The sequence below is a fragment of the Tachypleus tridentatus genome, chromosome 8, assembly GCF_004210375.1.
Source record: "Tachypleus tridentatus isolate NWPU-2018 chromosome 8, ASM421037v1, whole genome shotgun sequence".
Lineage (NCBI taxonomy): Eukaryota > Metazoa > Arthropoda > Merostomata > Xiphosura > Limulidae > Tachypleus > Tachypleus tridentatus.
Genome location: NC_134832.1, coordinates 15,007,342 through 15,020,222, shown reverse-complemented (window position 1 = coordinate 15,020,222; position 12,881 = coordinate 15,007,342). Strand labels below are relative to the sequence as shown.

Genomic DNA, 12,881 nt, shown 5'->3' with positions numbered 1-12,881 from the left:
TTGCCATACGTTAGGGCAAGGTTTCATAATAATTTTATGTTCCAGGATGGCAATGCCACTCCCTACGATACCCATATCATACAGGATTATCTCAACCAGGAGGCCATTACAAGATTACCTTGGTTGGAAAAACTGTAATCCTATTGAGAACTGTTGGGTAGAAATGAGCCAGAAAATTGCTAACCACAATCTCAAACCAGCTATTGTTGCTGAGTTTCAACGCCCTCTTAGTAACAAGTTAGAATGAAATCACGGTGGATTACAACAATAACCTCATCGATAGCATACTACGTCGCCTTGTACGGGTTATTAAAGCACAAGAAGGACCAACCAAGTACTGAATGATTAATATGAAGTGATATAACTGATACAAACACTGTTTAAAATTATTTTATTTTATGTATTGTTATTATAAATACGCTTTCGTAAGGTTTTATTGTGATAGGTGAAACGCTGAATTACACATCTTACTACAGGTGTCTAACAAAATTGTTTGCTGTTCATGAAAGTAATTCATAATGTCTAGAGTATCTGTCTCATTATACAAACAACATATGTAGATGTTCAATACAACATGCATTTCTTCTCACTTTGACAGCAATAAGTGAATTTTTATTGTATCATATTTTTACATCAATGACATCAATTCATCATGTACATATAAGGTTTATAACCATTTAAGGTTATCGGTTGAGAACTGTGCAAAGAATCTGAACTGAGACTAGTAGAAAATATTAGGAAAATTTACCTATGAAACGTTGTTTTAGGCAAAAATTCTGACACAATGTGTGCACAATGTAAGTAAATATGCTTGGGAAATGAGTAGTAAACCAAAATTAATATTCCCTTGATTGTACTGTTTGGTTTTCTTAGGTTTTAATACTTTAAATGATATCTATCTGTAAGTATATTATTAGTTTAGTATTTTATTTAAACTAGATATAGAAGAATACGAAAGTTTAAGATGTAACAGGTTGATAATCGCTTCCTTCCAGGAAAACACGGTTAAGTATAAAAAATCCAACTTAATTTAGATTAGACATTTCTAATATGTAAACAAAAGTGAAACATGTTTTAATACATTTCCTCCTGTGAAAGACTAGTGGTAAGAGAACGAAAATAATAAAAAAGATTAAGTCGATGATTGAAACAGTAGCTTTAAAAAATTACTGAGACTGGCATTTTTAAACATAGAAACATTGACCACGTATGTTATTCCAATAACAGACAAGTGCATTTATTTCATCATAATTTTTAAAATCTTACTTACGTTACAATAGAAATTCCAGTGTTCTTTCAGTAAACATGTAATTGATGCCATAATATTACTACTAAAAAAATATTTTTTTTTGCCAACGGTCAGTGAAGCCCAGCCACAATGAACTGACTTCCAGTGGGTAAAATACTGCTCATATTTAACGTTCCTAATTAACTTAATCTTCATTCTTCACACCAGAATCTGTGTTTTGTATTTTTCTAACATATCTCGCAATATCTACCATTTAAAAGCGAACAACACCCAACCAAATAACATTTTGTTTGTTTATTGATATTGAGAGAAATATGCTTGAGGGCGATATTTGTGCAAGCCATCCCAACTTTAAAAGTGATAGCAAGTTAATAGCACCCACTGCCAACATTTGGGCTACTCCTTACCAAACAAAAGGGCTACTACAAACACATTATTGTATTCCTAGATATAAAATATCACGTACATTCGGTGTTGGAATTCGATCCCGTAACCGAAAGACTTAAGTTGAGTGCCTGTAGCGCTACCCCAGGTCAGTCCCCCCAACCCTCCCTAATTATCTCTGAAAGTGTTTTATTTAAAACAAAAATTCTATGTTATTTAACTTTTTCCCTTTGAAATATTAATTTACATTTTTATGTGTATGTTGATTGTGCAGAAGATAAAAATTTACGTAATATATATATATGTGTGTGTGTGTGATTTTGCTTTCCATACCACAATGAGCCATTCTTTAAGTGATAAATGTGAAGGGGAGTATCACATATAAATAGAAAAGCATTTTTTGATAAGCGAAATAGACACGCTTTTGGCGCCCTGATTCCACAAAAAACGTTGTAGTTTTTGCGCAATTTGAGTAATTGTAAAACAAAGAAAAGTCGTACGTGCCTTAAAGAAATTTCAAATTTTTCCACGTTTTTTTTTATAGTATTAAATAGTGTTCGGAGAAAAATCCCTAATCTGCCTTCGTAAATGCGTCATATTTAAAATTTCTATATAACCATTGACCAGGATACAATTTAATGACAATTGTACTAAACGCATGTTAGTGGTTAAAAATATGACATTTATTATCTCAGCTATGACAGTCTTATTTTGGACGATTTGCATCAGCAAAGCCAGCTTTGTAACCCTCGATAGGAACAAGTACAATGGAATTGTAGTGGCTCTCTCCCCAGAATTCAATTTGACTGCTGATGATCCAGTTAAAATTATCCAACAGCTTAAGGTAAGCGAGTGATATTTTTTGTCGTATGTACTACGAACATATATTTCTTTCTGACTAGTTAAACATATATGACTAAACTAACCCGTCTCAAGAGAGGTCTGTCTATTAGTGCCTAATCAATGAAAAGGAAAAGAAGTAAAAAGAACCATTCATTAAATTTCAATATTAGGTTCACTTTGCTCAAGTCGGTTAGTGTTTTATACTCAGTAATTTCTTTACTAAAGCTCTACAAATGCGATGATTTTATTATCATAAATTCAAAACAAGTATGTTTCGATTTATGTACAAAATTCATTACAGTTTAAAGTTTACTTTTTGAAACAAAAGTCTGTAAGAGTAATTTCTCGAGCACAACACTTAAGAAGTTAAGGAATGATATCCATTAGTGTGAACACAGTTTCTAATCATCTTCTGTGGTCACTGTTCTATTGCATGAAATATATATGTGAAAACGTTTCGACCTTCTTCTTGAACCTGACGATGACCGAAGAAGGTCAAAACGTTGTTCGCTTCTCTGGATAAAACTTTTCTCAACCCAAACCAGCCGTTTTTACATATATATTTTTCTCTACAAATGGGTTTTCTCGTCATCACTGATTATTGCATGAAATGTTCATTTTCTTGAAAGCAGCCCCCATGTTACAAAAGTGCCACAGTACCATGTCTACGACTAGTTCTACTTTTAGTGTCTTCTCTGCTTATATATATAAAAGTTGTTGTGAAGTTACAGCTGATAATTCTTTTAGTTTTTGTGAAACCATTAGCTGATAAATGAGCATCCTAAAATATTACAATTCGCACTTTATCTTTATATATTTTCAAATTTTGAACCTTAACTATGATTTCTTCTTACCAATAACAACTTCAGTTTCAATTCTTGTTCACCTCTGTTTATTTTCTACTTGTTGCATAACGTTTTTAATTATCTTACCCGAATTTTTGTACATCTTTTGTAAACAAATGCCGGTATTCTAGGTTTATACAAAGTATTTTTTTTCACTAGTGTCTAAAATATTTCTAGCGTACATGTACTCTCGTCCCTAAGACATGTGCCAAGCAACGGTCAGTTGAAAACTCTCTCTTTGTTAACCTCAAGATGACCTAGGAAGGTCAAAACGTGTTTTCTGTTTTATTAGAGAAAGTATTAATACCCATACTAGCCGTTCTGAGATACAAAAATCCAATTATGATATTTCAAAGACAACTCTAATGTTAAAACAAGAAATATGTGCTAATACACTCAAAATCATCATTTCTCGAACATCTGGTTATTAAGAATATTGTGTCAAAGCTGAAACAGTAAAGAGCAAACACTAAAATACAAATGATCGAAAAGTTGTCGTCTTTATCTATATTGCTAAATATTTTATATGTCTTGTGCCAGATCTCTCAGATATAGCAGCAGTAATGACTACTTTAACAAAAGTTGATTAGCACCTAACCTCCACCAAGGTCTGTAAAAAGTCGTTTTATTCACTGAAGGAAGCTGTAGTTAATGCACAAAACCAAGAATTAAAACGTGCTCAAAACCCTTCATATTGCTTGCATTTGACTGTGCTTATAAGCTTGAAGAAAATCAGTGGAAAGATACGTACAAGTCATAGTAGAATTGGACTGGTGCAGTCACAATTACAGAATGGATAGATAGAGTAGTGGCATATCTAATTCTACCAAATGTCATAACTGCACAATGAAGAATGAATTACTTGCAATTGTAGTATTTATAAGCACTCCTGACAGTGTTTTAAATATAATTTACTACAACTGTATGCCATGGATCATTAAATTAGCTAACGAACAACAAAATACCAGAAGCGATGTTTGCTCTTTGTTCAGCAATGCTGTAGAGGTACAACCTTATTTTACTGTATATATAGTTCACGAAAGAAACATTGGGAGGCAATTAATTCTTCAAGAGGGTAAAACCATGTTCAGTAGTTAAATATTCCAGGTCATGAAGCCATACCACAAGATACGTTAGCCTTTACAGAGATAATGTGAATTATATTCAAAGGTGAAATTTTAGAAAACTATTTGTAGATCTTTTACCTTGTTTAATTACTTAGTGCCATGAATCAGGCAGACGTGTGACAAACGCTGAGTTGTAAAAGTAGTGGAACTTGATGTAAGGGCAGTGGAAAAACGAAGTTAAACTCTTAGAAGTTCTTGTACTTTTAAGTCTTATTAGTATTTTCATTAATTGTTTATAAACATTTCAGTTAGTTTAAAATTATTTTGAGGATACTGTCATAACAGTGGTTAATTTTCTTAGATTACATACTTTTATAATAGTAAAGTACTATTACTAGGCTAGATGCAGTTACCGTTCCCTCCATTAATACAGTTACTTTTAATGCCAAATACTAAGTAGCAGTTTTTTATCACTACTTCTATTAAAAGCGTAATCTCTTTTTTTAGTACATGTATGAAGCATTAAGTCCGAGACAGTAGGATCGAGCTAAGTGTTATACCGCTCAGAGGCTTGTTGTGTGCAATATTATAATGGATAAGCCTCTGAAATGTATAATCAACAACCAACACAACTCATATTTTCAAGATGAATCAGATAGTGCCACACATAAAAGATAGACTAACAAATCATTAAATAGAGAGAGAACATTTTGTCACTTTTTGTTTAGAAGCGAATGGAAACAATACAGAGATGCCTAGCTGTCATTTATAAGCAGAACTGGATCAGCATAAAGTCCTGTGTTATGGAGGTTTCATGATAGTGGAAGAATATTCTTTTATGCTGATGGTCAGTGCGTGCCAAATCAAGAATGAAAGTCCCATTCCAATATGCTGCTGGTCAGATGTTACTTGCTTGCCTTGTTTGTACGAAAAGAAACAGAAACAGAAACAAGATTTCTGAACAACAAACGACTATTGCCCACAAACAACGACACATTGAGAATTAAATAGCACCAATGCGAGAGCTGATGGGATCAAAAGATCTAATAATGTCAACAGGAGTACCTAGACTGATGAAAACAAGGAAACTCAAGACTAGATATTTAGTATGTTTCAATAGACTATACTTTCAGACCCTGAGTAGTTCATTCTCAATGTCCTTAATCTCACATCATATGTTGACCCAGAGACTGAAATGGCCGTTGCAGTTTGACATGACAACAACATCTGTTATAAACATTATGACACGTTTCAGTGGAACCAGCGTAATTACAAGTTGAAAACTACTCAAAGAGCTCACTTTGAAATACACATATATAGTTGAATCACCAACGTATTTGAAAGGTAAGAGAGTATATCCTGCTGAAGACTGCAAGCTCCTTTATGAAAAACCTCCTATTTATTTTCAATGCAAACATCTCACCTGGAATTTGAGTGAGAAAACTAATGGCAAAGATTAACTTTCAGCTCTCCACGGTATAACAACAAACTTTATACTTAATATTTAGGCAAATCAACAGGTACTACTGACCATTAAGGTGGCATGAACTCCTGAATAAACCTTGCTGTTTCCAGTCATGCTTTCAGTGTCATCTCTACCTGTGACATGATTACAATGTCAACAGTAATCACTACATGTGTAAGGTGCATGTGAAGATTGAAGACATAGTGGTGTACAACACTAAAAACTCATTCAAAAATAAAGGTTTCTGGCAGTGCTAAAATATTTGCATACTATTCTATATTCATGTCTTTGTCTACATGCGTGGAGTAATTAATGGGTAAATGCCTGAGTAGTAGCAAAGAAGGTAGCATATGTTCGTACAGACATATAAGAGTTATTATTTTGGTATTTATATGTTCTTGCTTTGAGTATGTGTTCGTCAATACACACAAACGCAACTGTTTTGTATAAAAGGGTGTGCTTTTGGGATAATATTTTTTGAAACAGACCAACGCTTTATTCAAACAATTTCACTGTACTTACCACGAGAGTCATGTGCCATAAGTCATAGAATATCGTATTGTTCTACTTTCAGAAATAATATGAGGTAAATGGCCTTTGCTATATCAGTAGGGTTACCCAAGTGTACTGTATCCAGAAACCATAAATGTCGTCAAACTACAGAAAACGTTGTTCCAGGAAAGTCTACGGGTAGATGCCAAACACTACTGCCTGATGTGACCGTGTTTTGATCATAATAATTCATCAAGATTTTGCACCACCTTACGATAAGAATGGCATGAACATATTCATTCAAGAGTATCGAAAGGAACGGTGAATAGGAGACTGACCAAACAAAGTAATTTTACAAGAAGGGCTACCTACAAACCGTTATTGACCAGAATGCACTGCCATCACTGTATTACTAGGGCAATACAGTATTCCAGCTTACTAGCTAGAACACTGGTGACATATAATATTATCAATTGAGTCGTGTTTTCAGCTTGTTAAAGCTAATGTTAGTATTCATATTCGTTGTTTCCCTGGAGAACAGAAGAAATGAGGGTGTCTTCCCCAGAGGGAACACACAGGAGGTAGTACAGTAGATGTTTTGGCAGCTATTTATCATGATGGAAAACTGCTCTTCATATGCTCTAGGGAAACATCAATGGTATCTCCTACAACCAAAACATGGAAACGATATACCTATTATATGCCGGACCAAAGCTTGGTGCTAACTTTGTGTTTCAGGATGACAATGATAGTACCCATATAGCATATAATATACACAATTATCTTGACCAGGAAAACATTACAGTATTTCCATGGCCAGCAAAGTCTCCAGATTGTAATATTATTGAGCAATGAGCCGAAAAATTGCTAACTATGACCCTATACGAGCTACTGTAACTGAGTTACAGTGTCCTATAACAAACAACTTGGGCAGATTACATCAATAACCTCATCAACAGCAATGTTATGTTGCTTAAGTTATTACAGTATGAGAAGGGCCAAGAAATACCGCTTCGGTCAACAACTAACAGCCGACTCAGAATTGGCACGGACAGGGGGAATCCGACTGTCTAATTAAAACAAATCATTGCGATGGCCGTTGGACGGTGCTGACGCAATGTGATTTCTACCCAGAGCTCTGAATGTCAAAGTAAAGAAATTCAACCAAGCGCGGGTAAAAGATAGGAGTAACTATGACTCTCTTAGGTGGGTATTAAACCCTCTTAAGTTCATAGAACATCGCAAAGTGCCTTCCTCAGGACGTATCTCCCTGTGGTACTGCTGGATACAGGACAGCCTGTAACTAAATCTCCGCATGTGAAAGAGAACACTAAAAACTCACGGGATGAACTCGCCGCACACCTCGTGTCCACAGGCAGGGGGAAGTAAACCCCAGACTAGGGACGGTAACCCTTCAAACCGTGATGAGTGCAGTACGTCCTCATGGGGGTTCCAGTCCTACCCTATATCAGCATTTTATAGGGACTTGGCCGACCCTATATAAGAGCAGGTCATTTTTTATAAGTACTTATAGTAGTATATTTGAAAAGAGCTATGGTTTGACGTCCGTGGGGTGCCAGGACAAGTGCCAAACCCAAGCTTCTTGGCATCTACGGGGATGGTAGCTTTCGAGCGATTCCCCGGCAACGAAGGAAAGAATAGCCTTCCATCAGTAATAAAGGAATTGATAGCTACCTATTTCGACACCACTTCACATACCCAAAGGAAATCTGGTGTAACTAACATTGCTACCACTAAAGGTAGTAGCCGAACCACAGAGGTGGACAGCAGAAGTTATACTACCTCGTATAGCGAGGGAAGTGACGACCATACCACTACAGTGGATGGTATAAACCTGACTAGTGACAGTCGCCGAACCACACGGCTCAAGTTATAAAATCTCGCCTAACGAGAAAAATGACAGTCATTCCATTACAGTAGATGGTAATTACAAACTACGAGAAGGAGCAGATATTTCCACAGAACGGCTAGACACAACAGTGTTTGTGAACCTACCCATAAGAAAAATGGCATGTGACTTGTGTCCATATGAGTTTACGACTTTTTTAAGTTTGCAGCCCACCTGGTAAACAAACATAACTCGTTGGCACAAGCACGTTGTAAATTCTGCGGAAAAGACAATAGCAACCATTACACTATCGCTTGTCATGTTCCCAAGTGTCCCTATCTGCGAACTTTGAACTTTGATGTTTGCAGTAGATTCTTACAGCTTCGGCTACGAGATCTGTGAAATGAAATTTAAGGCTATGTCGGGCTTATCTCAAAATAAGAGACATCGGCATTCTACTATCAGAAACGCCGAGAATATACTATATCAAGGAGTCAAGGTGTTGACGGAGTGCTCCCGCCGGGTAGTATGGTCCGAAGAAGAAATACGAACCCTCCGTGAGGTGGGAGTAGTATATTCAAGCTGAAAGAACATCCACCTGGAAAGACTCCTGACCAAGTCTCAGTTAAGCACCACGACCTCGATAAGGTTTAACAGCACATCCAATTTGATTCAAATACCACCAGAATTCATGGAGATCATGTTGATGTAGTACAGTTTGAGGAACTCAATTGGAAGGGGATACTTCTCCCTGAACAAAGTTCTTAATTCTGTCCGTACTTAAATCTTCTGAAAGATCAGAAGTGACTCGATGAAGCAACATGGTAGGAGGTTGAAATAGTGACTAAACAAGGGGTTAACGAGTTTTCTCATTCACAAGCGTCTTGGAACAACAAAAGAGTTTCAAAGCAGGCAATTAAAAACCCTAAACCTGCTCGAAAACCATACGAGAGACGTTTCCATCAAGTGGAATGTTTTAAAAGGTTCCAGAAAATGTTCGATTTCGAATGCAAACGCCTAGCTGAGGAAATATTAGACGGCTGGGATACTGTCTGATGTAGTGTCAGTAAAGATCACGTGAAAAACCACTATGATTTGGTCTTCAGTGTTGTAAATTATGACGTCTATTTTGACGGATTTCCATTACCACCCACGACAAAAACACTGTTTGAAGGATGACCATTACTACCCAGGATAAACAACACTAATGTTCTGGAACCCATAACACCAGATGAAGTGAGGGCGGCACTTCAAGATATGAAGAAAGGGGCTGCAGGTCCCAATAACATCACTCTTCCGTTCCCACTCAAACGTCTCAAGTATGGAATCTATGTTTCCTTGACAAATGTGTTTAATCTGTGGCAATGTACAGGTCGCATTCCCGAATAAATGAAAGTCAATAAGTCGGTGCTCATTCCAAAAGGAAAGAGTAATCTGCACGATGTCAAAACCTGGAGGTCAATCACAATTTTGTCCATTGTGCTTCGACTATATTTCAAGATAATGGCTTACTGCCTCGAGCAGGCAGTGTGGATAAATCCCAGACAGTGCAGAGTTATTCCTCAGGCTGGTGGGAGAGATAACATTTTTCCTACTCCAGTCTATCATGAGGAGAGCCAAGCAACACAGGACTCTGGTTATGGCTTTCCTAGACCTATGTAAGGCCTTTGATATTGTTGGGAGTAATATTAATTTGTATATTTTCGCATTATTTTAGTAAGTATCCATTTTACTGTCCTCAAGTAGAATTCAACTTGTTTGCACACCTGGTAAATAACCTTCCAACTAACCACCCACATACAATCCTCTTAAGAGTATTCTCTTCAGTCAGGTGCAACGTTATGTTTTCCGGTGGAAAAACAACACCTGAAATTCCGGTATAGGTTTCTTGGAGGTGTTGCATATGCCGTTACAAAGTACGGGATCAGCTTTATCTAAGTATGCAATCTATATGCTGGTAACGTATTTCAACTGGGAGTTAAAGAGACACAAGGCTCGGAGCAGCTGTGCTACTTACCAGGAACAATCACGTACACGTATTCATTATCTCTCTTTTTATTTTTTTGTATTTTCTAATTAAATTATATGACCGAAAGTTTTCTGAGTGCGGTCGCAGAATATTCGAGCTTGGTAGCTGATCAAAACATTCTAAAGGTTTGTTTCCTTCTCTATTTCTACAGATGAAAAACAAATTGAAGTTACTGAAGAAAGTTTATATAGTATATTTACATCAAAGTAATAAAGTTATGAACTCACATGCAATCCTCTCAGCATAATATGTCTTTCACAACTAGAGGCAAAGCAGTGTTTCGACTATATTTCAAGATAATGGCTTACCGCCTCGAGCAGGCAGTGTGGATAAATCCCAGACAGTGCAGAGTTATTCCTCAGGCTGGTGGGAGAGATAACATCTTCCTACTCCAATCTATCATAAGGAGGGCAAAGCGACACAGGACACTGGTTACGGCTTTTCTAGATCTATGTAAAGCCTTTGATATTGTTGGCCACAAAAATCTCTTAGCTAGCCTTGCCAGATTCGAAGTTTATCCACATTTCATTCAGTTTGTGGAGAACATGTATAATGGTGGTACAAAAGCATTTCGAGTAGGTATGCAAAATACCAATCCAATAAACCAACTCAAAGGTGTCAAACAAGGAGACCGAATGTCTCCTATTCTGTTTAATATTGCCTTGGACCCTTTTCTACGAAACATTGAAGAGGGAGACACAGGAATATTGCTAGATAAGCAACTAGAACCAGTCTCAACCCTAGCATACGCAAATGTATGACAGTCCTGGCAAAACACCAGCCAGTCTTCAGGCAATGTTAAACATAGTGAATGAATATTGTTTGGGTAACGGCCTCAGTTTGAACATTTCTAAAAGTGTTAGAATGCTGATTAGGGGTCTAATAAGACCTTCACTGTTAAAGACGGCCCCCCATGGTCAGTCAACGATGACACACTCCCAATGATTGGACCCGAACAGTTGTATCGATATCTTGGAGTAAACGTTTGTCCCTAGACAGGGGTTTACAACAAGCCTCTAAAACCAACCCTTGAGAAGTGGATAAACAATATCTCCAACACTCCCGTGAAACCACACCAGAGGTTAAAAATGCTCTGTAAATTTGCCGTGCCCAGACTTTTATATAAGCTTGAATTTGAGATTGCTAAAAGAACTGGACAATCTAATAAGAGAAGCCATGAAAAACTGCACGGCCGACGGTTTGCTTTACTCACCTCATTGTGACGGGGTTTAGCAATTATAAAGCTGGAGTTTCTTATTCCAACGTTAAAGATCAAAACGTATTTGAGGCTCATTTATTCATCGGACAAAATGACATCATACTTGGCAGAATAAGATGGTTTACTGGGAGTCATCAAGGGTATTGCCACGAAAGCCGGACTTCTGATCCCTAAGTCTGACCAGAGATCCAGAACATATCATTCTAACTGGAGAGATATGGAAAAGAAAAACCGGGAAAGACTAGCCCGGCAAGGGCATAGAGCTTTCCAAAGGCTCAACATCTACCAACCACTAGTTACCTAAACCTGTTCGTATGAAAGCCCACCAATGGGTGAAGTATCTAGCTCTAAGGGCAAATGTATACCCTAAAAAAACGAGGCCATCAGTAGATGTTACTTCAGTAAGAACAAGGAATCTGCCAAAGGTCGGAGCTGTACAGCCACGAGAGAGACCCTATGTCATCTTGAAATCGATGAGAATACGCCGTCACAATAAGATCTGTGACCACTTGGTAAAAGAGACCTCCTATAAAGGGTTGAAGGTTCTACAATAATCTATCTTCGAGAAAGAAAACGGAGAACACCGACGACTCGATCTGATCTTCCATTGTGATAATAAAGCGGTAATCGTTGACTTGACGGTCCGCTATGAACTCATGTATAACTTGCTAAAAGAAGCATACGAGTCAAAGGTCTCTAGCACCTCAAGTAAAAGATCTCAGGTGCATCTTCTATTGTATTTCACGGTCTCCCAGTCGTTGTCAGTGGTGCCTGGTTGCCTGAAAACACGGAAGTCCGAGCAGACCTGGACATTAAGTCCAAGTATTTCGAGGAGTTCTTGTGTAGGCATACAATCCTCTATACGCTTGACATCCTATGGAAAGCGAATAATGAAGAACATCTCGCTTGGTAGGAATTGTCAACTTAATTTGAAGTATCCCCGTATCACGTCCTTTCATGCACTAACATCCGGCATCTGTCGGTATCGTCGACCCTGACGTAAAATTGGGTAAAAAATGGGTAATTTAAAATATCGATAGCCAAATGCCTCGTCATCTAATTAGTGACTCGCATGAATAGATTAACGAGATTCCCTCTGTCCCTATCTACTGTCTAGCAAGGTTTTGTTTGTGATAGGGGGAAATGCTTAATTATAGGTGTCTAAGAAAATTGTTTGCTGTTCTAATAAATAATTCATCACGTCTCTATAACCTGTCTGTGGCTGATGTGTTATCAAAATATTAAATATCGCGTTACAGAGTTACATACACGACATATCGAGATCGAATTGCATTTATTCACTGTTATTCGTGGTGTAATGCCACATATATTTGAGGTTGTGAAGACACATACTTCGAATAACTAGTTTAACTAGGGATGTAAACTATCAAGAAATGTTTGCAAAATTTGTAAGCGTTGACCAAACTGAATGCAGCAGT

At 37.2% G+C, this 12,881-nt stretch overlaps 1 protein-coding gene across 2 annotated transcripts in view; it reads left to right on the top strand.

The window, feature by feature from the left end:
• The first annotated feature begins 2,036 nt into the window (after nucleotides 1-2,036).
• Nucleotides 2,037-12,881, top strand: part of LOC143258570 (calcium-activated chloride channel regulator 1-like) — a 62,959-nt gene continuing 52,114 nt past the window's right edge. For both annotated transcript variants that reach the window (XM_076517735.1, XM_076517734.1), the window contains exon 1: nucleotides 2,037-2,477. In XM_076517735.1, the coding sequence (XP_076373850.1) occupies nucleotides 2,292-2,477 (186 nt within the window). In that variant the 5' untranslated portion in view covers nucleotides 2,037-2,291. The remainder of the gene's footprint in view (nucleotides 2,478-12,881) is intronic.